Raw genomic sequence first — 26,586 nt, 5'->3', positions numbered from 1 at the left:
AGATAGAAGAAATGACATTCGACCTAGCAATTTCGACATTCATGTCTAATTGAGTTAGGATTTGTTGACTTATAAATATAACAAGTAATTTGATAAATAATACATACATCAATATTGTAAAAAAAAAATATACATAATATATTAGGGGTTTCGTGTAAATAAAATAAAACAACAGAGATTAAAATATACAATCATTTTGTTTCTATATAAACAATCACTATGTATTTCAATAATATATAATAGAGCAAGATTGATTTTGGTTTTGAGAGAGATAAATATTGCAGTTGTTATTCATATTAACCTTGACGTTTTTCGTTATTGTTTCATGTCGTGGTAAACATCATTTCCCTATATAATATGAAAAAAGATATGAGATATATTTTATTTTGAATAACAAATTGTTAGTATATTACAATGTTAGGTTAGTTTTTCTCTTTTCCATAATTTAAACACCGAACCTCCAACTCCTTTAACCCTTAGCTATGTTATCTCAACTAACTTAACAAGTTCAGCTACCCATCCCACCCTATCGATGATGTTATTTGTTATTGAAATGAATTATTACAATAATATTTATCTAGCAAAAATGAGAGAAAATATGTGAATTTTCTAATTTTTTTTACTAATAACTAGTTTAAAGACCCGTGCATTCGCACGAGTCATTGACTTTTATTCGATATTTAAGTTTGTCATTATATTATGGTAGAAAATTTATTTATAATAAAATATTAAAAAATTTATTATATAATATTGTTAAAATATAAGTTAAACTATTGTGTTATTTTTTGTAAAACTTATTAAATAAATAAATTTGATTATAATTATCAATGATAAATTATCCAATTTTTTATGTATCCGTCACAAATAATAGTCCCGTGTATATTTTTTTAATAAAAAGTAGAAATTTAATTAGAAATATTTAGGATAATTTAATAAATCTGATAGTAATTAACTTTATTATACTATTATTATTATTATTAATAGTTAATAGTATTTTTTTTTTAAAGAAAAATATTATTTATGTTTCTATTTCAATATTCATAATTTTATGCATATTCATCTTATTTTTCTATAATTTTTTTTATTGACTATTTTATTTTATTTTTTCTTTTAATAGATTATTGAGCTGATCAAATTAATCTGTTTTGTTGCTATTTTTACGAGTATAAATTGTTCTGTTTTGTTCCAATCTATAATCTATTTTGTTTCTATTTTTAAGCATTTTTTTTTAATTTATTTTATATTCTTTATATATATTGTTTTATTAATTTTTTTAGTGAAATTACAATGAAGGATATAAAATTTACAACGTGATTAAAAGCAATAAGGATAAATTAGTAACTTTGGCGGTAATTAATTTTAATATATTAATAATAATTAGTAATAGATTAACTTATAGTTGACAAAAAAGAAAGAAAAGAATCTTATCTTATCTTATTATAATTATAATAAAATGGATTTTAGAAAATATAGGTCTTTGTTGTTGAAAGAAGAAATTCCACAGGTCTCATGTTTTTTATTTATTTATTTATTTTTTAAGATATTTCAATTCAAATTCGTCACAGGAAATATAAAAAAAAGGACAATATCGAATTCAAATTAGAAAAGAAAAAAAAAAAAAAAAGCAAAAACCCTTTTAATTAGTGTTACTATTTGCATCGAATCAAGTTGAAGAAAAAGCAGTTTGAGTAGTGAAAAGCGATTTTTATTAAGCGCGTTCAACAATGGAAGTTCCCAAGGATCAAATCGCAACTCTTCTCGAAAATGGACTCTACAATTCCGCTCAGATGCTCGTAAAACCTATTTTCCCTCTTCTTTTTTTTGCATTTCAAATTTGATTCCACGGCAAAAATTGTTCTTTTTCGATTTATTCAATTGGGTTTGATGAAAGTTTGTGTTTTTAACAACAGGGTTGTTTTCTTGTTTCTTCACCAGCTGCAAATACTGAATCTTCTCCTCACCTCAAAACTGAAAGCTTGGTCTCTGCAAAATTCCTTTTTTTTGTTTGAATTTTCAATTTTTGACAAGTTCATTGAAGTTCTTATGTCATTTGTTTTTGTGTAGGTGCTACTTGGTGATTCATTCTACTGCGAAAGAGAGTATCGTAGAGCTATTGTAAGATACTGTGCTATCTCTTTCTTTTGAATTTGCAGTTGGAAACTATGAGCATGTTTGGATAAACATCTTAATTAAGCGCTTATGACACATGTACTTATCTTATGAAGTTATTTTATATAAGAAAAGATGAAAATATTGTCAAGCTGTTTACATATACGCTATAAGTTGTTTTCACAAGTTATCCTAGAGAGCTCATAACTTATAGAATAAGTTGAAAACAACTTATGAACATATCATATGTTGTTTCCATAAGCTATCTATTAGAGATATATAGTAATATAGAGATATATAGTATTAATACATAGCCTAGCTCAGTTTAGCTTTGAAATAAGTTGCTGAATATGATGTAGAGAGCTGCCTGTGATGATTATGTCATCAACATATACTAAGATAATTAAATGCAAGGTGCCAGTTTTGATCATGAATAGACTAGGATCACACTTGCTTGCCTTAAACCCATAACCAATGAGAGCAGCCTTCAGCCTATCAAACCAGGCCCTTGGTGCCTGTTTAAGACCATATAAAGCTTTATTAAGCTTACAAACCAGAGTTTTATCTGAGGCCTCAAAGCCATGTGGCTGTTGCATATAAACCTCCTCTTCTAGAATCCCATTCAAAAAGCCATTATTCACATCTATTTGCTGTACAGGCCATTTATTTGACACAGCCATAGTTAAAACAGTTCTTACAGTAACTGGCTTCACTACCGGAGAGAAAGTTTCAGTGAAGTCAGAACCAGCTTGTTGATGGAAGCCTTTAGCTACAAGCCTGGCCTTGTACTTGTGAATAGTTCCATCCGGATTCTCTTTAACTCTAAACACCCATTTGCACCCTATAGGCTGTTTATGAGCAGGAGGAGCAACCAAGGTCCATGTATTATTTCTAAGGAGAGCATCATACTCTTCCTTCATAGCAGTAACCCAATGAGAAGACTGGAGTGCCTGTTTAACACTGGTTGGTTCAATGTGAGTTACAAGGACAGTAGGATTATTTTTGGTTTTGGACCTGGTGAGCATGTGGTGGGGGACATGAGGTTTCTTGGTAGGCAAGGGTTGAGGGGATGGTGAGGGTGAGACATGAATAGACTCATCTGTTGGGGAGGGAGAAAATATATGTTGGGAAGCATTAGATGTTTGTATGGGAGGAGAGCTAGTGACAGAATTAAAGGATGATGATGTTGATGGTGGTGGGGTAGGAGGTGAAGGAGGGCCAGGAGTATGGTAAACAGTAGTGAGAGGTGCAGGACAGAAAACTGGAGACTGACTAGGTGTATCTTGAGTGGGAGTGGGTATATCTTGGTGTTGGGTGGGTGAATTTATAGTTTGGGTGGGAAGATGGAGAGTGACATGTGAGGGAGAAGTGTAAACAGTAGGTGTGGGATTAGGATTGATGGATTTGGTGTTGGAGAAAAGAGAAGGATAGGGAAACCTTTGTTCATTGAACAACACATCTTTGGATATATATACACGACCCTCAGGACTTAGGCACTTATAACCTTTATAGGTAGAGGAATAGCCAAGAAAAACACACTCTTGAGACCTATAAGCTAATTTTGTAGTATGATAAGGTCTAAGGAAGGGAAAACATGCAACAATTACTCAAGCCAAGCTCAGCTTCTGCAAGGGAATATTAGAGATATATAGTATTAATACATAGCCTAGCTCAGTTTAGCTTTGAAATACATGCTTCTAGAAATATCTCTTAGTTAGTTTCTGATTCCTATATAAGACAGGAATCACATTCAGTTGTAACTAACTTTTCAACATTCAATGAATCACAATTCTCTCTCTTCTCTCTTCTCTCTCGCTTCTAATACTATCTCAGGCCATAAGTTGTTTTCACAAGTTATCCTATGGAAATAAGTTGAAAACAGCTTATGAACAATTGAACATATCGTAAGTTGATTCCATAAGCTCTCTCAAATAGTATCACAAGTGCTTATGCCAATAGATAAGCTAAAATGAGTCAATCCAAACAAGTTCATGCTTATGTGTTTACTATGTTTTCTTAAAGCTTTACTGAAATGGGTAATTGAAAAAGGAAATAAATATGTTTGGGGAGTGGTGAAGTCTTATTAATTATGATCTTTTTATGTTTATGAACAGCATACCTATAAGCAAGCTTTACAATACTACAAGATGATTCCGAAACAGAACATGTCATCTGCTCGGACTTCATTGACGTCAAATAGGTCTTCTTCTCCAAATTCTTGCAATATATCAGTCATCAATGAAAATGAGGTGAGTTGTTGTGTTTATCTAATTCACGATAGTTGGATTTGCTTTTGATGTGCTTTTAAGGGTTGTTCATGATGTTTGCTTTTCATTCTCTAATAACTTTAACAGGTGAAGTTCAAAATTGCATCATGTCACTGTTTTCTAAATGAGAACAAAGCAGCTCTAGTTGAGGTATGGTTGTTATCTTTGTCTGTCCTTTTATAGACTGAATTCAAGAGAATGGTTACCAATTAACTGTTTTTAAAAAATATTATAAATTTTCATGTGGGTATACTTTGATGCGAAGGGATGCTGGTTCTCTTTGTATATAGGGATTATCCATGGAAATAATTGGCCTTAAATAGCTGTATTATGTATATTTTGTCAGTTCTCACTGGCAGTTTTAATGACAAATAAAGGTTATAAAATTTTGCATTATGCTGTCCGTTTCTTTTCAATTTGTTCGTTCCTCATTAGTTGTTTGTGTCACATTCACATCACAGATGGAAGGAATTCCAAGCAAAGCTAGAAATTTACCGATGAATTTGTTATTAGGAAAGCTATATCGAATTTCTAGACATAGTCGAGCTGCTGTTGCTATTTACAAAGAATGCCTAAGGTTTGTTAAGTAAATTTCTCTTACACAGAATGATCCTTTGATGTGGCACCGATAGATTCTCGTTAAATGCTGTCATGGATTCATTTTATATGTCGTAATATGCCCACCAGCATCCTTATGAATGAACTGATAGCATTAGCTCCTGTCAAATACATGTTTATATTGTTGTCCATTCAGCGACAAATTATTTTTTTACTGTCCTAGCTAGGCATATTTTTAATTCATTGACAAACCTGCTGAAGTACAAAAGAAGCCATGGCATTTTGATATTGGATACCAGGGCAGAAATCTTCCCTTGAGCTGTCCTGCAGGGCTTGATTTCTCTCTTAAAGCTCATATAATCACTTTAGGCAGTATTAAAACTGTTATGTACTTGTGGAATTGATGACTTGCTATGAGCTATTTTTTCCTTTGTGTGAATATGCATATTTTTTATGGTCTATTATTCATTTGCTACTGGATTTTAAATTGGATTTTGTGTTTTCTTTTGCCAGACATTGCCCTTTTATACTTGAAGCTATCACTGCTTTATCAGAACTAGGATCTACTGCAAAGGACATAATTTCATTGTTTCCTCAGGTTTGTTGATAATAAAAGCAGAAAGAAATTTGTCAAACTGAAAGATTCAGCCCTTAGCCACTACCCAACATGATCCATCGATCTACTAATGAATTGAGAACTTTTTAGTTTTTAATAACTCGTTACTTTCATTTTGAATTCTGGATCAATTTGTAAGATTTCCAAGAACGTAATTGGTGCACAAACATTTAATTTCAGACTCTAAATAGAAGTGGGAGGGCTCCATTTGATCATACCGACTCAAGTCGTTGGCTTCAAGTAAGTTGTACATAATAATAAGGGTGATGTTCTTTGTTTTCTATCCATGATATGACGTGGGGTGATGCATTTGATTTGTTATACTTCCTCAATGCTTTTCTTTGTTGAAATACCTGATGAAACTTGCTGTAAGCGTCCTCATAAAAACGTAAGCTTTTAGGATAGTTAACTCTTGACATTGTAACAAAGCCTCTCTAACCCAGTGGTCGATATTTGGATCTTTGCTCCCCCCATTGTTCTCACATAAATTGAATTTCAGTCTGCTTCAATCAAACCTTCACGTTGAAAGGGCTTTTACATGAGGTGACATATTAGAGATATAAACAATCATAGATGACATTTTGAAGAAATCATAGTTAAACAACTTAAAAAATTTAGGATAGTTTTTTTTTTCCTTCTGAAGGAGTGTTGGATAATCCTGATTTATCCCCTTGTGTTTCTTAGGTCAAATGAATACCTTCAAATCAAATGATATTCGTAAATAATAAAATCCAATTTTTTATTTATTTTGAGAATTAATAGCATCTACTATAAATTTTGCAATTGGCCTGTAAAATTGTAAATGTACATCAACCTCTCCAAGGGGGCATGCATTCTATATCACATGATCTTATCTGCTAAAGATAATGACCATAAAGACAGGCATTGGAAAACCCACTTGGGTTGGTGGATTGGTATTGGCTTGGGACCTGGGAGTGTGCTTCTCTTGAGGTCTGAGGTTCGATTCTCTCCGGTGCCAATTCGGGTAGGCTAATTTAGCTTCTTAAAAAAAAAAAAAAAAAGACAGGCATTGGAAAATTCGAAATTTGTTTCTTCATGAATGTGGATTGAAGTGTCTTTTAAATTTGGCATCATCTGTTTCATGGATTGTGTTTTATACCACCAGAACCGTTGAAACTTGGCAAGTTTTGATTAATTTTTCCCTTTACTTGCCAGCGCTATGTTGAAGCTCAGTGTTGCATCTCTTCAAATGATTACAAAGGTGAGATATTATATCGTATATGGGGTTGTATGATTCAATGTGTGTGTGTGTGTGTTGGAGCTATAGGATTTTATTTCTAAACTATCTGTTATATGGGCATGCATAGCCCTTGGACCAATTTCTCACACCTATAGTATACGAAATGAAATACCCTACTCTACATTGTTCCATTGTTTACGTGACTCATTTTTACAGTATTACCTTGTTCTCTTGTATTGATCAATGCTTTTAAAGTTTTAATGAAGAAAGAGATTTTGTTTAGTTGTTTATACTTTGTAGTTTACTAGTTTGTACTATTTCTGTGATGTGTGTCTGACACTCACACTCCTGTGCACACAGTCTTACTCTGTTTCCATTTCCATTTCTGGCAGGTGGCTTGGAACTATTTGCTGATCTTTTACAGCGTTTCCCTAATAATATACACTTAATACTTGAGATTGCAAAGGTTAGACTTCTGCAATGATTTAGAACTTGTGTGAATATACCTTTTCAATCAGATAGAATATACTTAGTTTTAACTACTCTGTCTGCCCATCTTTATAAGCACCCTTTTGTGAGTGTTAAAGAGTGTTTATAAAGAGGGGCGGAGCTAGTACATGATAGAAACCAACTGATATATAATAAGGAAGTAGAGAAAATCCATTTGATTACAAGAATGATGCCGCAGAACTTCGAGGGTCTGCACCTCCCTAATGCCAAACTGACCCCTTTCCAATCAAATCCCAAGATACCCTCTTTCTCAATCACCCCTTCTATTTATTAAGTATTATCTATTCCTATTCCAATGCAGTTATTTTCTATAATAACTGCTTATTAATAATTAAAATTGCCTACTAATGATTAAACTGCCTACTAATATTAATAAACAAGGCCCACTATTATTTCTATCCTAATTAAGGCCCATATCTAACAATACTCCCCCCCTAAACTATCGCCCTGTCCTCAAGGCGATTAAAATAAAAAACAATTACAAAACTACTTTACTGACATTTAAAACAGAAACGTTGGCACAATCCTGCAGCCTAATTTCACCCCCCAGGGTCCCACGGTTGGGAGGAGAAATCACGAAACATTTTGGAATTATTGCAGTGGCATTTGTTGGCGTTCCCCTGTAAGTTGGTGAACGTGTTGAACCTCTTCATCATTGTTGTGTGACTGTGACATACAACAATACCCTTGTCTGGTGGTTTTGTCGGCGGAAATACAGCCAACATGCAAGAAGTTGCTTTTCTCTTCTCAGCCACTGACCCTTCCCCTTCACTAGCGAACTTTCGGCCTCCTTTTTTATTGGGGTTCTCTTCTTTGCGCTCTGTTTTCCGACCATGGATGTTCTGATTCCTTAATGCTTTTCTTGATTTCAAAACCAATCTTGGTTCATGATTCTCTACCGAATCAGTTTCTGGCCCAAACTGCTTGAGAATTGCCTCTGAAATTTCCCCAAGTTGCAATTGGATTGGCCGAAACCCATAGTTGGTACAATGTGATGGCTCCACCACTCATCCATTGCGCAACTGCCGGTATTTGATCTACCTCTTTGCACACACTTCCTGCATCAAAATATTTCTCAACCTTGATCATCCACCCAGCAACATCCCTTCCCTCAAAGATTGGTATAGATAGTCGTAATTCTTTGAGTTCTCTTCTCCAATCTCTAAGTACTTTCAACGCTTCATGCAAAATATCAAGCGTTCCTTCTGTTCTCAATGACGACTCCATTTCTATTTTATGTTTCTTGTCCCGGATCAGAAGTGCTCTGATACCAGTGATAGAAACCAACTGATATATAATAAGGAAGTAGGGAAAACCCCTTTGATTACAAGAATGATACCGCAGAACTTCGAGGGTCTGCACCTCCGTAATGCCAAACTGGCCCCTTTCCAATCAAATCCCAAGATACCCTCTTTCTCAATCACCCCTTCTATTTATTAAGTATTACCTATACCTATTCCTATTCTAACGGCAGTTATTTTCTATTATAACTGCATATTAATAATTACAATTGCCTACTAATGATTAAACTGCCTACTAATATTAATAAACAAGGCCCACTATTATCTCTATCCTAATTAAGGCCCATATCTAACAGTACATTGCATGGATGAGTATGGTGTTGGACCTATTGGTAATGGTACCTACCTAATATGGTCATATGGATAGGGTCGTAGAGGATACACCAATTTTCAAAAAGTTAAGATACCTTCATATTAGTTAATATAAAGTTTACAAAAATTAGCACACTCGCACTAAATTAACACTCTCGCAGAAGGAATTAAACTTTATATCATAGAACATGACAAAATTACACAAAACAAACATATGTAAGTTTGATAATACAAAATAATGATATATGTAGATTTTTTGTACACAATTTCCTTGAATTGTTCATTTAACATGTAAACTCTGATGTATATTATAAATGAAGGTTGAAGCTATTATTGGAAAGAATGAAGAGGCCATCATGAATTTTGAGAAGGTAATACTTTATTACCTTGATAAATTTGTTGTTTTTTTCCATCCTGCTTATTTTTACGTGTTTACTGAGCTTATATACTTGTAATTTGTCAATTACAGGCCCGATCAATTGATCCATATGTCGTAACATATATGGATGAGTATGCGATGCTCCTAAAGCTAAAGTCTGATTATTCTAAGCTGAACAAGCTAGTGCATGATTTATTGAATATTGATCCTGCAAGACCAGAGGTTTTTGTGGCTCTATCTGTTTTATGGGAAAGGAAAGATGAGAAAAGAGCATTATCATATGCTGAGCAGGTTAGTAGTTTTATTTGATTTCGTATAGATTGGATTATTTTATCTATTACAGAATTGCATACAATTGACTGATTATTTGGTAATTAGAGCATTCGGATTGATGAGAGGCATATACCAGGATACATAATGAAGGTAATAAAATTGTTTTAGTTTAGATCAAATATGGCCTATTAACTATATTTATGTTGGTAGATGGCAATGCAAGTATTGTGAATTTGACCTGACAAGTTGAGTTTATTTAGGGAAATCTATTACTGACAATGAAACGGGCGGAACCAGCTGTGTCTGCCTTCAGGGGAGCCCAAGAATTGAGACCTGATATACGCACATACCAAGGTTTATTTTATACTGGAAAATATATTTAGCCGCATTGACTTGCATCTTTTTCCAGCAATGACATTCACGTGTTTCACTGTCATTCTACTGCAATCGCAAAGTGCCAAATATGGAAATGCATAAATTTACAGATTTTGACTTGAATCTCATTTTTTTCAGGTTTGGTTCATACATATTTGGCGCTATCTAAGATCAAAGAGGCATTATATGCTTCTAGAGAGGCAATGAAAGCAATGCCTCAATCGGCAAAGGCTTTAAAATTAGTAGGTGATGTGCATGCCAGTAATTCCGGTGGGAGAGAAAAGGTAACTTATTGGTCTTTTAAAATAAAGTATCCATAGACTAATATCTTAAATATTTTTTGTGTGGAACTTAATGCATTCATCATATAGGCGAAAAAATTCTACGAGTCTGCATTAAGGCTGGAACCTGGTTACCTTGGAGCTGCACTGGCTTTGGCTGAGCTCCATGTTATTGAGGGCCGAAATGGAGATGCCGTGTCTCTACTTGAGAGATATCTTAAAGACTGGGCTGATGACTCTCTTCATGTGAAATTAGCACAAGTTTTTGCTGCCACTAACATGTTGTCGGAGGCTTTGTCACATTATCAGGCTGCATTAAGGTAAAAGATCTCATATTCTGTAAACATCTGTCAGGGCACAGTGCACCCTTTTTTTCCCCTTTATGAAGGTGGAGTTATAAAATAATTTAGTTTAGCATCACTTGGATGTATTTGGCATCATCATTTAGTCTGAACTTAATATCACAAAAGTCTAATGTAATAACAACGGTTGATCATTGATACGTACTCGAATATGAAATATGGAATTTAACAGTATAATAATGGAATTAAAATAGAAGAGAGCTTTATTGATATGATAAATGGAGTCAAGAACAAATAACAGAACGTAACAATCCCAAAATGGGCCTAGAGCTAAGCTCCTATAGAGTATGTGAGTACTCTATTCATTCTCTCTCAATTCAACAACAAATCAGAGATGATTATTCCTTCTGCTGCCTGCTCCGTATAATTTGGAAAGGTGTGTGCTCCCCTCTTCTCTGCCACCTCATGACTGATAACAACCTTAGCCACTATTTACTCCTTTGCCCCTTCTAGAATACGCCTGCCATATCTTGGGGCCACGTGACACTTGATGAATTAACTGCTCAGGTAATTGGGAATTACTATCATGGTTTCTATCAATCATGTTGAAGTAAACCTTTTCTCTCCATCCTTTTATGCAGTAAAGTTCTTCGCATTTAACAATTGATCCTATCCTTGTAGTTAGGAATATCCATGTGATATGCCCTTTGCTTTTATGATGTTTTCTTGTTTCTAATATTTATTGGTATAAATGGCAGGTTAAATCCCCAGAATGAAGCAGCAAAACGGGGTTTAGAGCGTTTAGAGAAGCAAATGAAGGTTTGCTCTTTTATTCATTCATTCATTTCTTTTCTTCATAATTCTGATAATTATATTTTTCTCAACTTATAATCACACATTATTTGCATTGCTGGATTGTTTTAGTTTTCATCTAAATTAGATGCATGGTCTAGGCCAACATTAAACTTTGAATGATTATATTAGAGGATAAGTTTAAGCGAAGTACAATTTTGTGATTGCATCCATTCAGGGAGTAGATCCTGATGCACCCGAAGAAGATGAAGACAATGATGTTGAAGATGGTGATGGAGATCAAGACGAGACTGAACTTCTATGAGTATTGGTATCCAAACGAAGAGAAAATTACACTTGGAAATTATATTATGTTTTCAGATGGCATTAGCAGTAGGGTGCGAGCGACGAGAATTACCTTGATGGTCTACAAGGAGGGTTTTCACTGTCATACTACAGCAAGAGTTCACATCAGAAAACAGAATTTCATTATTACCAACTGTTGCATCTGGTAACCATATGTATAAATGCATGGATTAGATGCTGCAATTCCCATTTATTGAATGAGTGGTTGAGGTTGGACTTTGGTCAGACAGTTGAAGTGCCGTTGGTGAGATCAAATATGTATCAGCTCAACCAGGAGGCTCTTTGTTATCTCTATTGTAAGATTTTTGTTCTCCTGGTTATATATTTGTAAGTTATACATGTTAACCAATGTTTGATCACAAGTTTAGTTGCAGTGAAAAATACACAATTTTTCTTTCTTTTCAGCTTTGTAAAACAATTGCTTATTTAATTATTTTCATCACGAGTCGAATTTATATTCTAAGCATATATTAGCTTCTCTCTGTCTTTATATATAACTTAATGCCAAAATTGAATCCAAAAAAAATATACTCAATTCAAAATGTAAAATATAAAACAGGATGGAGGGGTATCTCATATGGCCACATGAGAAGAAAAAAAATCATTGATTGTGCTTTGCACCTAATTGCATAATCCTTGTGAATAATTATTTCAATTTTCCTGTTTAGTTTCTTAAACATCTAGTATAATTTGAATACTAGTATTACTAAAGTACATATAACTCAATATAAAATTAATCAAACATGCAATGCTATTAATGTTCTCTTCCCAAGAATCTAGAGTTACAAAAAATATAACAGCAAAGTTTTCAAATTAAAATGTGTTTATAAAGCTTGTTCACGCAGTCAATTACTAAATTATTTTATTTAAAAAAAAATCCTCTAATACAAATTAAAAATTTTATCTAAATATTTCTTCAAAATGTGTTAATTATATATTACTCAATATTAAGTGCCATTACAAAATATAGATTACTCACAATTCAATTACAGTTGCCATTACATGATAGTTGCAGTTTTTTTTTTTTTGTTGACACAATTTTACAGATGCAGTTAAGAACAATGAACTATAAACTAATTTGTTTCAAAAAAAAAAAAACTAAAAACTAATATTTAACCGTTTCAACTTTCAATGCATCTAAAATGTTTTAAAAGCATATCTCTGCATGCACATTCAATTTTGTCACATTTGATCTGTGACCAAAGACCATCTCTAGTAATAATGTAGTAACACTGCATCTTTGGTGGTTGTCAAAGTCTTCAATGCCACCCTCAAAATGCAAATCCCTTGTAATAATAGGAGCTTTGTCTCATCATTTTTGAGGACACCTCACTACACATGAAAAGGTTTCCGGGGAGTAGGTGCTCGATTTTCCATTGATTGTAGTCTTTGTTTGAGATGAAAAACTTCAACCTATGTAGCCAACAAAGATTGAAATGTTTAAGAAATCCAAGTATGGTAAAAACATCAAACATTATATCTTTGTTTACTATTTTCAAGATTTTGTACACACTAAATAAAATAGAGATAGATATAGATTTGTAATCAATCGAATTTCCAAGGATGTACCTGTAATTGGAATGCCCGGGCTCTTTCTCCTGCTAGAACTCCTCTTGTCGAGTGCAATTCCTACTAAGTTTTCCTAGTCAATAGTAGCACTTCGCACGCATTCGAATAAATGAATAATACCATAAAATGAAATGTAATATATACCTTTTGTGTATCATCTAAAACAGCCTTGAGGAAAGCCACATCATGTTCAAGCCTTACATTGTCAGAGTGGACAATGTTAGACAGGTTATTGGCCTCTTCTTGAGCTAACTCTGCACCAGCAAGCTTCTCTCTAAGTAATTCAATCTCCTTTACTGTGTCTGTAAATTTTTTATCCATTTCTTGCCTACTTTTATTAGCAGACGCTAAATTTTTCTCGGCAACTTCTTGGTTTGCCAACGAAGCTGCCAATTGTGCCTCGAGAACGCTAAATTTTCTTATTAAAGAGGACACTTTAGTTTCATAATAATTATATATATTTGAAGCAGTGTTTCCAAGGAATGATCCGTGATCAGTTTCTAGCATGGTGTTTCCAACACCTATATTTCGAATCGAATCTCCAGATGCCAAAACCTGTTCGTCCATGTTGGTTTTGGCTCCTCTTGTGTTCATCTGATGTCCAGGGTTATTTTGATTTGTTCTGTGATCTGCTGCCTGAAGTATAGTATATGTAAGAAGGCATTGGAGAAATGCTATTATGATTATTCAACAGTCAAAAACTGTTCAAATGAGTATTCAACGTGTCCATGAGGTGTTTTGTATCAAAGCACATGGTTAGAATTAAAAAGAACTTCTGTTTTACCTGTGGGAAAGACCTTTCATCTTCTGAATGATTTTCAATCCTATCATCTACATTGAATTCTTCTTCGTGATCAAATTGACTGTGAAGGGAGGTGTTGGTAGAAAGAGGGCCGGAATCTTGTATAAACAGAGATTCTGACAGAGATTTCCTTTCAGAACCACGTTCAATTGCAGATGCTAGACTTTGTCGAACTACAGAGTCAATGAAACGTTGGGAGGAGTCATTTCTAAGTTGAGTGGATGATGAATGTTTTTCAAATATCGATCCTGGACCTTTGATAGTAGTCGTAGTTGGGTGTCTTCTGGAAGTGGATTCATTTTTTTCTGTTTTCAACACTTCCACCTGACAAAACCAAGAAAGAAAAGTTAGAACTCATAAGTTCAACGAAAAAAAGACTCAAATAGTGAATTTATATAGTTGTTAAACCTGATTTGATGCCTCTTTTTTGGATCCCCCAAATGCAACAAGAAAGTCTTTTTCCTTGTGCTGCACAACTACCAGGCTAAAACCCTGCTGATACAACAGAAATCATAAGCATGCTTTAAAGAAATCATAAAGAAAGCATGATCAAGCATACAACACTGACACGTAATATTCAAGTTAAGCAGGTCTAATGAAGTCTCATTAAATTATAGCAAAGGTTCTCATCAGTAACATTTGAGTTAAGCAGGTCTAATGAAGTCTCATTTAACCAGGAGGCCAAATTGCGAGCTTTATTTAGTACTTATCTATGAAGTATTAAGCACCGCCATGACACACACCGAAGATGACACTGACACATCAACATTGGTAATAATTTGAAAAATAGAAGTAATTGAATATATAATCACATGTGTTGGTGTCTAGTCCGTGTCCGACAACAACATGAGTCGGACACCTGACACGTCTTCAAACTTAAGTTTCAGTGCTATGAATTCCCACTACTTTGAAACAAAATTTGAATTATAAGTGCAAAAGACTGAATGGAATACTTCGAGGGAAATCACTTTTACGTGTTAATGCATTACAGTTGATGAATAAACGGTGTAATTAACAGCACAAGACGCAGCAATAGATGAATGATATGTAAACTTGATAGGAAAAGTAAAATATGTTCACCTTGTTGGTAGTGATAGAAGAAGGAAGTGATGTAATTTCTAAAAACCATTCACTTTTCTTAATATCATATATCAAAGTCTCTCCATGTCCTGAAAAGTATAGAGGAAAGTTAAAATTTGTATGGAAATAGAATAAATCGCAGAGACAATCGTTCTATTCATAAAAGGCATCATTCCAAATTTTGAATTATCTTTGAACTTAAATATTACTTTTATTAACTTCCCAGATGAGAAAAACGTCAAATACTTATATGCTTATTAATATACAATCGTTTTCATTATTTCCCTTGTAGTTGGTGTTGAGTGAAAAAGCAAAGAAATGAAAGACATGAGCAAATTCTCGTGTATCCATATTAAAATTTAAAACATACGTTTTTTCCTGCTTCCACCGCCCGTAATATACCACTTAGCGCCACATAAAACACCACAGCAACCAGCTCTTGGTGATGGATGAAAACCACGCACCTTTATTCTTGACCATCCCATCTGAAACAATAAATGAATATCTAATTTGCATAATGGAAATCAACAAGTTTCTTCATGAACTAACTATATGGAGAGCTCACACACCGTTTCAAAGTCGAGTGAATACAAGTCATTCAAGGTCCTAGATTTGGATGCTCCTCCAAATATAAAAAGAATTTTACCATCATAAAGCGATGCCACGTGGTTGCATCTTGGAGAAGGTGCTGTTCCCCTGTAAGTAATATACTCTTTCAGGTGCATTGAAACATTTATATCAGGTTTTTATGAGTAGATAATTCCGTCAAAGTCAAAACTTTTGGTTTCCAAGCATAAAAAAATTTCATAAACGCTTACGTGCAGTGAAGTGGAAGCCATGTCAAGGACTTGAGATCAAACATATGCAGATCATTCAGTTTCCTCCTTTTGCAATCTTCTCCCCCAAACAATATCAAAGTAGAGTTAGCCCTAACAATTGTATGGCCACTGCGAGCAATCTGCAAAGAACAAACTCCTTGGTCAGTACTGCCTATAGAAATTTCAATGGAAGAAATTAAATTATGATATGTCGGTAGTTCAGGTAATAATTTTATTTTTCTATATTCTTTGTAATTGTTTAGGATCATATATCTTCCTATGCGACAATCACACCCTCTTCATGCATGTAAACATCAATGTATGAAGAACAAAAGCTGTTCCACGGATTCATCATATATTGAGTATTCCAATAGTACATGTCTTATTATTTGGATTACGATGATCTACAAAAACAATCCCCAAGATCAACTTTCTATAGAGGAATTTGCATTTTCAACATTCCTACCGGTATGTCTCCCTTTGCTTCCATGAGCGACCAACACTCTGTCTCTGTATCAAACGCCCATACTACAAAAGCCCAAAAAGACAATTAGAAGAACTCCACAGCACGAATAGGGACGAAGCTATTACATATGCAAATGATGGGGTTGAACCAGATATTTTGTTGCTTCCAGGGTCTGTTTTCCCTCCAATGAGGAGTGCCTTCTTCCCCCAAGAAACCTGATCAAATTATTATCAAGCACAAGAGATTTGAGATAGAAATAAACTGAACTATAGTATGATATGTTATTCTATGTCTATGATGGGAGCTCCATGCCATTATCAAGGCCATTTGGATAAAAACAATTATAGCAGAATTTAAATACCAAACTATGACCCTTGCAAGCTGGAATTTGTAGCGGTAGACTACTCGGTGACAAGTATAGCTTGGATGACACCGTGGTCCATGAAAATGCGTCAAAATTTAGAACCTGCCAACAAAATAAATAGTCTTGATGTGATGAGTGAACGTCCAAATATTAGTTAATATTAATGCTCGTATAAATACAACAATACATTTTTCCAATTTCAAAACTAGAAATGTTCCCTCACCTGCACATCGTCTAACAATCCAGTCCCAGATTCACCGCCAACCACTATCATCTTATTCTCAATAACACATGCTGCATGCTATTCCAATGAATAATAGTTCAGTAGTCAGTACTTCACCATAATAGCTCGTAACATTTCTACAAAATGACCTATGACCAAGATCTTGTTTGGATAAACAACTTATTAAGTGCTTCTAGCATAAACACTTATCATGATGAGTGCTTATATATAAGCATTTTTTGTAACAAAAGATAAAATAAAGTCCAACCATTTTAATATAAGCTATAAGTTGTTTTCCTAAGTTATCATCATAACCTTAAAAAAACAACTCATTGACTTGTCATAAGCTGTTTTCATAAGTTCTCTCAAACAGTCTCAGAAGTGTTTATGTTAGCAGATAAACTCAAATAAGCCGGTCCAAACAGACGCCAAATATAAAATGAAAAAAAGTCACATAGTTACATACATAGGATCTAGGAATGGGCTTATCGCCTGCAATTGACAACACCATCCAATTCTCCGAACTACTCGATGCACAATTACTTATCTCAGGTCCAGTAGATGAAATTTGACAATCAATTTCCTCCGAATGACCGCTCGAACCTTCAACTTCATCATCCTGAAAGAAGCTAAAAACTTAGTAATAACCACACTCACTGTTCCAAATCTCAATTTCACACAAAGAATGAAGCTTAAAGAACTTACATTTGAGTTTCCATTTCGTTTAGGGTACCTAATAGGACTTCTAGTTCCTTGTGTGGCATCAGAAAGCTGAACCTTCTTCACTCTACCAAAAGAACAAGTTGTGTGGTGAAAAAAAAATTGAAATTTCTAGAGAAAAATAAGAAAAATTGTAAATCTTTACCTTCCAAGCTTCTTGTGCTTACGAGAGAATCCAAACATCTTTATAAATTATTCTTCGAAAGCTCAAATCAAAGCTAGCTTCAACTACATGAAACACATTACATGAAAAATCACTCACACAAAAGAAAAAAGGCACTTATAGTCACATTATCCTCAAAGATTGTTACTTTTCATTTTCCCATAAAATGAACACTACCAAGCTTGGAAAAATACAAAGCCAACACTGAAAATGGAAATAAAATTAGGAGGAAAAAAACAACATTGTTTTTTTTTTTGTTTTTTCTTGGTCTCATTCTTTTCAATTTTGAGTCCAAACAAGAAGATTATGTTGGATAACAAAGAAATATTTTATCTCACCTAGTAAGTTGACAATGTTTGGTTGGTTGGTAGTACTAAGGAAGTTGTTGTGAAACAATAAGGAACGGCACCGAAAAGATAGATAGATGGAGAGGTGTGTTGAAAATCCCAATTCCCAACCAACAATGGGAATCAATGGGAATCAAAGTGAAGAAAGCAGTTAAAACTTTGAGATTTGTTGTTTTGTTGTTTGTGAATCAATTATCACTGTATAAGACACTACTAGAACCTGGGTTAAACCAACAAGTGAAAAATATATACTTACTACATCACTTATGCAAAAGTTACATGATAAATATTCCAAGAACCCCAAGTGGGTTAACAACCATCAATTAACATGAACCCCACCCACACCTTAGTTTAGAGTTAAATACTTCTCTTACTACCAAATTATCGTAAATCATCGGTGGTAAAAAAAAAAAACTCTTGTTTAAATGAGAGTCCTGTAGACGGTGAGATTAGTCATCTTGAATAATTAATCGGTCGTAGAATCCGACACCAACTTTTAAAAATAAAAAATAAAAATTGATGGTTGTTTTTTGTTTGTGACAGGCTTCTTCTTCTGCATGCATAGTATATGCATATGGTGGGACCTGCCAGGTGTCTCGTCGGTACTTGAGTTGAGTTGAAACTTGAAAGTAAGTAACGGTGACAACTTCTCTACCCAACACCAAATATTGGGCAGCTTGACCCATCTGATTTGTCTTAAATTCATTGGCTTAGAAATCTGCAATTTATTCAATGACATTAAAAAGTAATAGTTTTACTTGTGGCACTATTATTATTGGTAATTATAAACCCACCCCTATGTCATTAAGAAGGTGCTGATTTCCAATACAACTTATGAGAATGGACACGTGATGATGATTATTTTGTTTACAGTTAGAACACGTGATGGCATCTTAGTGTTTTTTTTTTCTTTTCTTCTTTTTTTATTTTTAAACCAGTTTTCGTTAATTTTCTTTTTTTAGTTAGAATTCTCCTCCTTCACAATTATTCATTCAGAAGTTCAGAGAACTATAAGCTCTAAAAGGAGCAAAGGAGAATGAGGCAAGGAGGGCTAAGGAGCTCTCAAGAGAGGGAGACTCTCCCCCACCATCGGGAGACAAAACTCCCTCCGCAAGGAATCGAGGTTATTTTTATGCATGTTGTAACGACCCAATTTTAATTTATTCGTTTTGCGTGTTTAAATGTTTATTGACGTGGCATTTTAAATATGTTAGTAACTTTAGTTATTTATCGAATATTTTAGTTATAAAGCGAGTAGTGAGAGTTATCGCAAGTTGGGCCAAGCTAATGAGCTTGAAGGCCCAATGGGCCTTGTGTCTAGTGTGGGGCGCCCATATGGGCATAGTGAGAGAGAAACATTCATTCTTGTTGTGTTTGGGAGAAAGATAGAGAGAAAGAAGAGAGCTTGGGAGCTAGGGCATAAAGAAAGCTTAGAGATTCAAGATTCAATCTTCGAGTTTTCTTCGAATCCAGGTATGAGAGTAGGTTTCATAATCGTGGGTGATACGAGAAAGAGGAGAATGTCGATTTCTCCGTACACGAACTTTCTCCACCCCATTTTCGTTTTAGTTTGGATGAATTTTCTTAAAGGAAGTCGATTATTATGTTCATAACATGTTTGATATACTCTTGGTATGATGTATGAACGAATTTAACAAGTAAAAACATAAATTGTAGATGTTTGATCTAAGAACATTGTGTTTTGATGAGTTTTGAGTAAAATACATAAATCTCTAACTTTATGGCATGTTTTGAAGTGGATCTGTGAATCAATATGTTCTTTTATGTTTATGTATGTGTAGTAGACATGAAAACAAACTTATTTGGGATTTATAACATGTAAAATGGGATTTTTGGGTCAAATAAGTGAGTTTTGGATCATTTTTCGTATGAACATGAAGAACATCAGATCTATCACGTGCGGCGTAGCCTCTCACACCCCCAGCGTGATTGTTCCCCAGCACTCACGCGCGGCGTGATCCCTTTCACGCCCGACGTAATACTTTATGTAAAATGGGGTTTTTGGGTCAAATAAGTGAGTTTTGGACCATTTTTCATATGAACATGAAGAACATCAAATCTATCACGTGCAAAATAATATATATAAGATATACTTGTAATTTGATTAAAGCACTATGATTATTATAGTAATTCCAATTTTTTGGGTGGGCCATGGTCCAACCAGGCCATCCCTAGCTCCGCCACTGTACGTAACGTAAAACTAAACTATCGGATTGAGAACTTAAAATGAAATATTTATGGGGATAAAAAATTTATATATATGGATTTAAGAATTTTTTTGAAAAGTAGCTGAGGTTTTTTTTTTCTTCCAAATCAAGTAAATTAAATAATTAAACTAATAATCACATGTTACTAAAAAAAACCACTCGAATTATACTATGTTAATTTTATGCCCAAAACAAATAAAAAAGCAACATAGAGTCGAATCGAAGACAAGGATCTCACTCCAAAAAATGGTGTTCTCATGTATTTGTCTTGATTAACATTCGATTTTACTTGATTAACTCTTCGACTATATATGAGCATCAATTAGATCAACTTATAATTTTTACTTAATTGCGCATTTTTTTGGGTACATAGACGAAATGATAAGTTATTGAAAACTAACACACACAAAGTGGTGGACCGGGGTTCAAACCCCCGTTATGGTATACGACTTAACAATTTTGACATTTATATTCGAGATTCGAAATTGTTAAATCGTACACCATAACGAGGCCGGGGGTAAATTAGAATCTCGAATTTACTTTCAACGTGGTTTTTAACATAGAGAATTAATAAATTTAAAGATAGTGTAACTTTTTTAGGTCCGATGATAATGTATTTAACTTTTTAATTAATAATTTAAAATAATTAAATAAAACTTGATTTTTTTTAATTAAAATATATTTGAAACACATGTAAAAGTAATGTAGCAAAAATAATACATGTAAGAATATCGAAATAAAATCTTAACTTTATTTTCAAAATCCGTAAAAAAAAATTACCAGTTTTTTTTGTTACATTAGTCTTTTACTTTGTTACAAAAATATTAGCGGTTTATTTTCAAAGAAAAAATATGGAGGCAGCATCCTTAAATTTTTAATGGAAGTTAAAGTGGAGCAACAATGGTTATGGCTGAGCACTAATTAATGCTACCTACGTGTGTTTTCAAGTGAAAGTGGAGGTGATCACCTTAATTGGCTAATTGAATTGGAAATGATAAAACTGCAATTAATGCATTTGGGGTTAAAAATGCAATTATCTAATAATAGTAGTGACACAATAATAATATACATAGATCTATTTATGATTGACAACTAGGATGGGTCAAATTACCCAATTTTGTATGATGGGTAGTTAAGAATTTGCCGTAAGTAACACCGACCCCACGTGATCCTCATTCTATGGTGTGGCTTGTGTTTGTGTTGTTGGGGTGAGGACTGTTGTTTAAGGACAAAGCCCTTTTTTTCTTCACTCCTAGTATTGGGTCATTGTGTCCTGCGCCAATTCCCCTGCAAAACTCACTTTGTTACTAATATCTTTCTCTTCTTGCTTTTCTTTAACATTTCTCATCCCACCTACCCACTTTCTCACCCACCCTTTGGAAATTTCATTTTTGCCCTTGGTCAAAAAATTCGGAACGCGTTTTCCGAATTTTTTTTGCCTTTAAAAACAACTTCGGAATGTGTTTTCCAAATTTTTTTCAAATTTGAACTAAAAAAATTCGGAAAACGCGTTCAGAATTTTTTGACCAAAGATAAAAAAAGAAATTTTCAGGAGGTGTGTGAGAAAATGGGTAGTGGGATGAGAAATTTTTGCTTTTCTTTCTTCCTTATGCATGCCCATGTTCTAAAAAGCCGATAGACATTGAATCACCAAATGATATTGTTATGGTTGGAAAAATTAAATTACTCTATTTCAAGCGTAAAGAAACCTTCTGAAAAAAGATAAAAAGAAAAATTAATTATTCATTTTCATTAATAACTGCATAAGTAAGTGCATAATTATATAGGAATTTTCGTCACTTTGTTTCATTTTTGGGTTTGATATGATTTGAGCTAAAAATTAACATTTGTCCTTAGATTAGTTAACATTTTTCATTGTTTAATACCAAAAATAAAACAATGACACATCATCATGAACTATTTTATTGTTATCTATTTATAGATAATACTCTATAACTAACTAATTAATTAACTAACTCCTCCTAATCCTATATTGTTACTAATTTCTCCTTATCTCATATCCTAACAAAATCCTTCTTATCCTATATTCTAACAGGATGGTGACCAGTGGTGTGGTGGAGGAAAGAAATGAAACATATGCATGCCACATCAAATATCAATATATCATGGAGAAATAAAGATGTCAAATAACAAGTGTGCATATCAATTAAAGGCAACACTATTATTGTCCACATTGATTTAAGGGACTAACTTGTGTTAATACTATATATAGACAATTTAATGGACTAAATGATTAACTTGCACCTCATCAAGTACTATATATTGACAAATTAAAGACATGTTTAAGTATGTAACTATTTCATATCGTGACAGGGGAACCATGTTAATCACATGTCCTATTCACTTCTACCGATTAATGCAATTATTCTATCTTGAGCATTTGTTCCTCATCAACTAAGTGAAAGAATAAGACACCATTTTTAGCCTTAATGCGTTATCATATATATATATATATATATATATATGGATTATGATTCTTGTCACATAGCATGTGTCACTTCCTTAAGAATTGGTTTTTAGTTAGTTTTACAGAAATCAAAATCTAATTCTACCCATACTTAGAGCTGTCAAAATGGGCCGAGCTATCGGGTCGGTCTATTAGCCCTATCCTTTTACACGGGCCGAGCTTCATAAAAAGGGGTCGGGCCTTGTTGGGCCTTATCGGGCCGGACCTTATTGGAACAGATTTTTCATGGGTCGGTCCACAGGCTTTTGGGCCGGTCCCTTAAAGAATTAAAAAAATTGTATAATCTTTTTATTGTTATATTTTGGTCCTATTTTTATGCATAAATTCATATATAATTTTTTTAATTATTTTTGTTGTTTTATTGTTATTATTTGTATTTTGTTTTTATCTATAATCTGTTTTATTCCTATTTTTAAGCATATCATCTTTTTATATTTTTTTTTAATTTTTTTTGTGCAATTACAACGAAGGATATAAAACTTGGAATATGATTATTTTAAGCCTATCATTTTTTTTATTGTATTTATTTTATATTCTTTTATATTTTTGTTTTTTTTTACTTAAATTACAATGGATGAATGAAATATATAAAACTTGGAATTTTTTTTGGTAATAATAATAATAATATGACAAAAAACTTATTGGATTAGAATGAGATTATTTGTTAGAGATTTGTTTGGGAGATTATGTGAGAAAATATAGGGATACGAATTACCTTCTTGAAAATTTAGTTGAGAAATATAACATAAATTTAGTAGAATATATATTTTTTTTTCAAAAAAAAATCCTATGAAAATTAGTGGGCCGGCCCATCGGACCATGTAGGCTTTTGCTTATCAAACCGGACTAAGCGGGCCGAGCCATGAAGTTAATGGGTCAGGCCAGGCTGGCCCCTCCAGGCTGGCCCCTTTGACAACTCTACCCATACTCATGATCATCGGGACCAAATTTTAAACATAGTTTCACACAATAAAAAAAATAAATTAACTGTTGATTTAAAATCGAACGTCTCAGATATACGTACAGCGTCATGCTGTCATCGCCTTGCATCCTAATTAATTAAAATGGAACATTTCAAACCTCTACTTGATGGTACATGCACAATTTACATGGTGTTTTTTTTCCTTTCCTGTTCACATCATTGGTATACTCAAATTTGACAATTGGCACAAATTATTGCTTTAATTCTGGCCTAATCCCCTTTTTCTTCGTAGTTAGGTCTATTTTCTGACATATTTTGAATTTAGTTTTGCTAAATTGTTGATAAAATACTATTTATAAGCATGACGCTTACTATTAAACCTTGTACGAAACATTATACTCTGAGGTGTTATTCCTTTAAATGAATCTCAATATTTTAAGAAATTTGTCTTTGTATATCAAGCATCTAACATATAATTTGAAATTTCATCAAAATCATTATAATCACCAAAATACATTGCTACATTTACCAAAAGGCTAAATTACATTAAGTTAAATAGCCTTTTTATTATGACACATTAGTAGCATACATTGATATTAAAATATATTTTCTTCGTCTTAATCCTCGCTTCCCACAAAAAGAGGGGTCTTGATCATTCAGAGGTTAGAAGGTAAGTAAAATCTCACCAATGATTGTTCCAGCTAAGATTCAAACTTGGATTCTCTCAAAAAATTCGTCTTCGTTCTTAACCTTAACTCATTAAACATATGAGCTCAATCATCGGTAGCATACATTGATGAAAAAACTCAACTAGTATATATCTGGCCGGCCTTATATACTATATATAATCTCATAATTATACAAGTAATTAAAGGAACCAAAACAGATTTATTATACATATATAGTAGCTAATAACTTATGAGAATTAGATTAATCAAACCCAAAGAGCTCCTGCTCTTCTAAGCATTGGAATCAAAGTCCTATTAAGATGAAGACTCATAACTTCATTGGCTCCACCAACAAGCTCACCACCAATGAAAACAGCAGGAACAGAAGGGTTACAACCAAGCCTTAAAAGTGCTTGTTCAATGTCTCTTCCTCCACTTATCTCATCAAGTTCATGAACTTCTGGATTAACTCCAAAATCACTTAAGAGAGTTTTGATTGTGTGACACATACAACAACTACTCTTGCTAAATATTACCACTGATCTCTCTGATACCAACTTTGTTACTCTCTCCATTATGTGTATATAATATGATATTAATCACAAATGTATGGTCAATAAATTAAAGTATAGAACAATGCGAAATGAAAATAATTATGTATGAAAGTGTTAATTTGTTTGATGTATGTTTGAGCCAAATGGGATTTCTTATATAAGGATTTGAGGAATTTGTGGATTGATATGCATCCATTAGAGAGTGTGGTTGAGGTGAAAAGATGATGAGAGAATGTTCCATTAGATATTTGGGTCGGTTTCTACTTTGAACATATATTTGTATGAAAGTGATTTATCATGATTTATAGAATCAAATTATTTGTAAGCAATTAGAAGAAATTGAGATATGTCCTTGGTACGGATTTCCAAAAAAAATGAAGAAATTTTGGATTATATTTTCCCTCGTATAGTTATGTTTGTTTGTTAAGCTAGTGTAATTATAATTGATTCTTTGTACGAAAAAATAAATAACAATCTTCATTTTTGTTTTTTCTACCTTTATTGAATATATGCAACTTCCAATTGGAGAATAAGGAATATAGTGTGGTTATAGATCTCAATTAATGGGGAACTTTGGTTAAAAATAAGAATTTCATGGAGCCAATTATTATAGATTGAATTAACTGCACAATTTTTTTTCATGAAAAAAGAAATAAACAAATTAATTTATAATTTGTCTTACAGAAAAACTAAGTGGTCTTTACATATTTTTTTGACATAGTCTTATAATATATAGTTGTCTGCGTGGAAAAATTTCAATATGGACCACTCACTGCAGGTGGTTTATCCTGGATTATTACTTAAAAAATAAATATTTAAAATTTCAACGACAATATATATTTATTTTTTTACATGATCGAAAATATATATTATTATTTGGAAGTATAAGTTAATAATTATCTCATTTATATTACCAAATTAATAACTTAACTGATGTCGATTTGATTAAAATGACGAAAAATATAAATATAATTCATATTGAGCTTGCACAATCCTGAGATTTATTTAGTTGTAAAGAGTCTAATTTTTAAAAAGTGTTATATATTGATAGTCGTTAAAATTTTTAATCATTAATCCACGATAAATCATTTATAAAAAATGGTACATCGTACGTTGCACTAATTTGTCTTTGTGTCATGATTTAATAACTTTTTTTATTTCTCCGTCAGCTTAGCTTAATTGGTGGGAACATTGTATTTTATATGCAGAGTTGGAGTTTGAACGCAGAACATCTCACTTATCCAGCTTAAGGATGAAATTTTTAGCCGCCGAAGTATCTAACAAAAAAAATCTTGAACAAAATAACTTTTTTTCTTCTTTTGACTCAATAAACTTTTTTTCTTAAATTAAATATGATATATTGGGTGTTTTTGCCTTATCTAACTTGTAGGTATCTGCTGCCTTTAGAGAAAAGTTGAATTTATCCTATCGGGACCTCTTTTTTTGCTATTCGCATCCAATTCTAGAAAAGGAAACATCACTATTCTTAAATTTTGGGAAAATCTCATGAGTTTGTAATGAAATTAACACAC

The 26,586-nt window shown here is 33.1% G+C and overlaps 3 protein-coding genes across 4 annotated transcripts; 1 reads left to right on the top strand and 2 right to left on the bottom strand.

Annotated features, from left to right (window-relative positions):
* The first annotated feature begins 1,606 nt into the window (after positions 1–1,606).
* On the top strand, positions 1,607–12,108 carry LOC123894751 (anaphase-promoting complex subunit 7). Its single transcript, XM_045944817.1, has 18 exons — positions 1,607–1,793; positions 1,911–1,979; positions 2,065–2,115; positions 4,224–4,358; positions 4,464–4,526; positions 4,838–4,953; positions 5,448–5,532; positions 5,731–5,790; positions 6,727–6,772; positions 7,144–7,217; positions 9,195–9,245; positions 9,344–9,544; positions 9,632–9,676; positions 9,787–9,880; positions 10,040–10,185; positions 10,273–10,502; positions 11,243–11,303; positions 11,515–12,108. The coding sequence occupies exons 1-18, from the start codon at positions 1,725–1,727 to the stop codon at positions 11,599–11,601; spliced, it is 1,683 nt and encodes a 560-aa protein (XP_045800773.1). The 5' UTR covers positions 1,607–1,724; the 3' UTR covers positions 11,602–12,108.
* Positions 12,109–12,589: 481 nt separating this feature from the next.
* Positions 12,590–18,540, bottom strand: LOC123897415 (acyl-CoA-binding domain-containing protein 6-like). Of its 2 annotated transcripts, none has more exons than XM_045948041.1 (17): positions 18,186–18,540; positions 17,830–17,912; positions 17,670–17,751; positions 17,431–17,583; positions 16,965–17,042; positions 16,739–16,843; positions 16,526–16,592; positions 16,378–16,439; positions 15,912–16,051; positions 15,663–15,789; positions 15,464–15,578; positions 15,094–15,182; positions 14,422–14,505; positions 13,996–14,337; positions 13,356–13,847; positions 13,212–13,271; positions 12,590–13,055 (listed from the first exon to the last, which is right to left on the bottom strand). In XM_045948041.1, the coding sequence occupies exons 2-17, from the start codon at positions 17,865–17,867 to the stop codon at positions 12,975–12,977; spliced, it is 2,115 nt and encodes a 704-aa protein (XP_045803997.1). In that variant the 5' UTR covers positions 17,868–17,912; positions 18,186–18,540; the 3' UTR covers positions 12,590–12,974. The 2 variants fall into 2 exon arrangements, 1 of the variants encoding a protein (XP_045803997.1); XR_006805015.1 differs by having other exon boundaries at positions 13,017–13,055; positions 13,212–13,274; positions 18,186–18,396.
* A 5,792-nt stretch (positions 18,541–24,332) lies between these two features.
* On the bottom strand, positions 24,333–25,203 carry LOC123897837 (monothiol glutaredoxin-S2-like). Its single transcript, XM_045948622.1, has one exon. It carries the CDS (start codon positions 25,073–25,075, stop codon positions 24,767–24,769), a length of 309 nt encoding a protein of 102 aa, XP_045804578.1. The 5' UTR covers positions 25,076–25,203; the 3' UTR covers positions 24,333–24,766.
* Between the last annotated feature and the right edge of the window lie 1,383 nt (positions 25,204–26,586).

The sequence above is a fragment of the Trifolium pratense genome, linkage group LG7 (genome assembly GCF_020283565.1).
Source record: "Trifolium pratense cultivar HEN17-A07 linkage group LG7, ARS_RC_1.1, whole genome shotgun sequence".
In the NCBI taxonomy this organism is placed as follows: Eukaryota; Viridiplantae; Streptophyta; class Magnoliopsida; order Fabales; family Fabaceae; genus Trifolium; species Trifolium pratense.
The sequence above is the reverse complement of the archived record's forward strand: the minus strand, read 5'-3'. Positions and strand labels throughout refer to the sequence as shown.

Excerpts from the sequence above, each read along its gene's own strand:
- LOC123894751 (XM_045944817.1), top strand. The coding sequence starts at position 1,725 with ATGGAAGTTCCCAAGGATCAAATCGCAACTCTTCTCGAAAATGGACTC. Across the intron at positions 9,545-9,631 it reads CATTATCATATGCTGAGCAG|AGCATTCGGATTGATGAGAG; the intron begins GTTAGTAGTTTT and ends TTTGGTAATTAG. Across the intron at positions 9,677-9,786 it reads TACCAGGATACATAATGAAG|GGAAATCTATTACTGACAAT; the intron begins GTAATAAAATTG and ends GAGTTTATTTAG.
- LOC123897415 (XM_045948041.1), bottom strand. The coding sequence starts at position 17,867 with ATGTTTGGATTCTCTCGTAAGCACAAGAAGCTTGGAAG. Across the intron at positions 16,593-16,738 it reads CTTGCAAGGGTCATAGTTTG|GTTTCTTGGGGGAAGAAGGC; the intron begins GTATTTAAATTC and ends TAATTTGATCAG. Across the intron at positions 15,579-15,662 it reads ATTCACTCGACTTTGAAACG|ATGGGATGGTCAAGAATAAA; the intron begins GTGTGTGAGCTC and ends TTATTGTTTCAG.
- LOC123897837 (XM_045948622.1), bottom strand. The coding sequence starts at position 25,075 with ATGGAGAGAGTAACAAAGTTGGTATCAGAGAGATCAGTGGTAATATTT.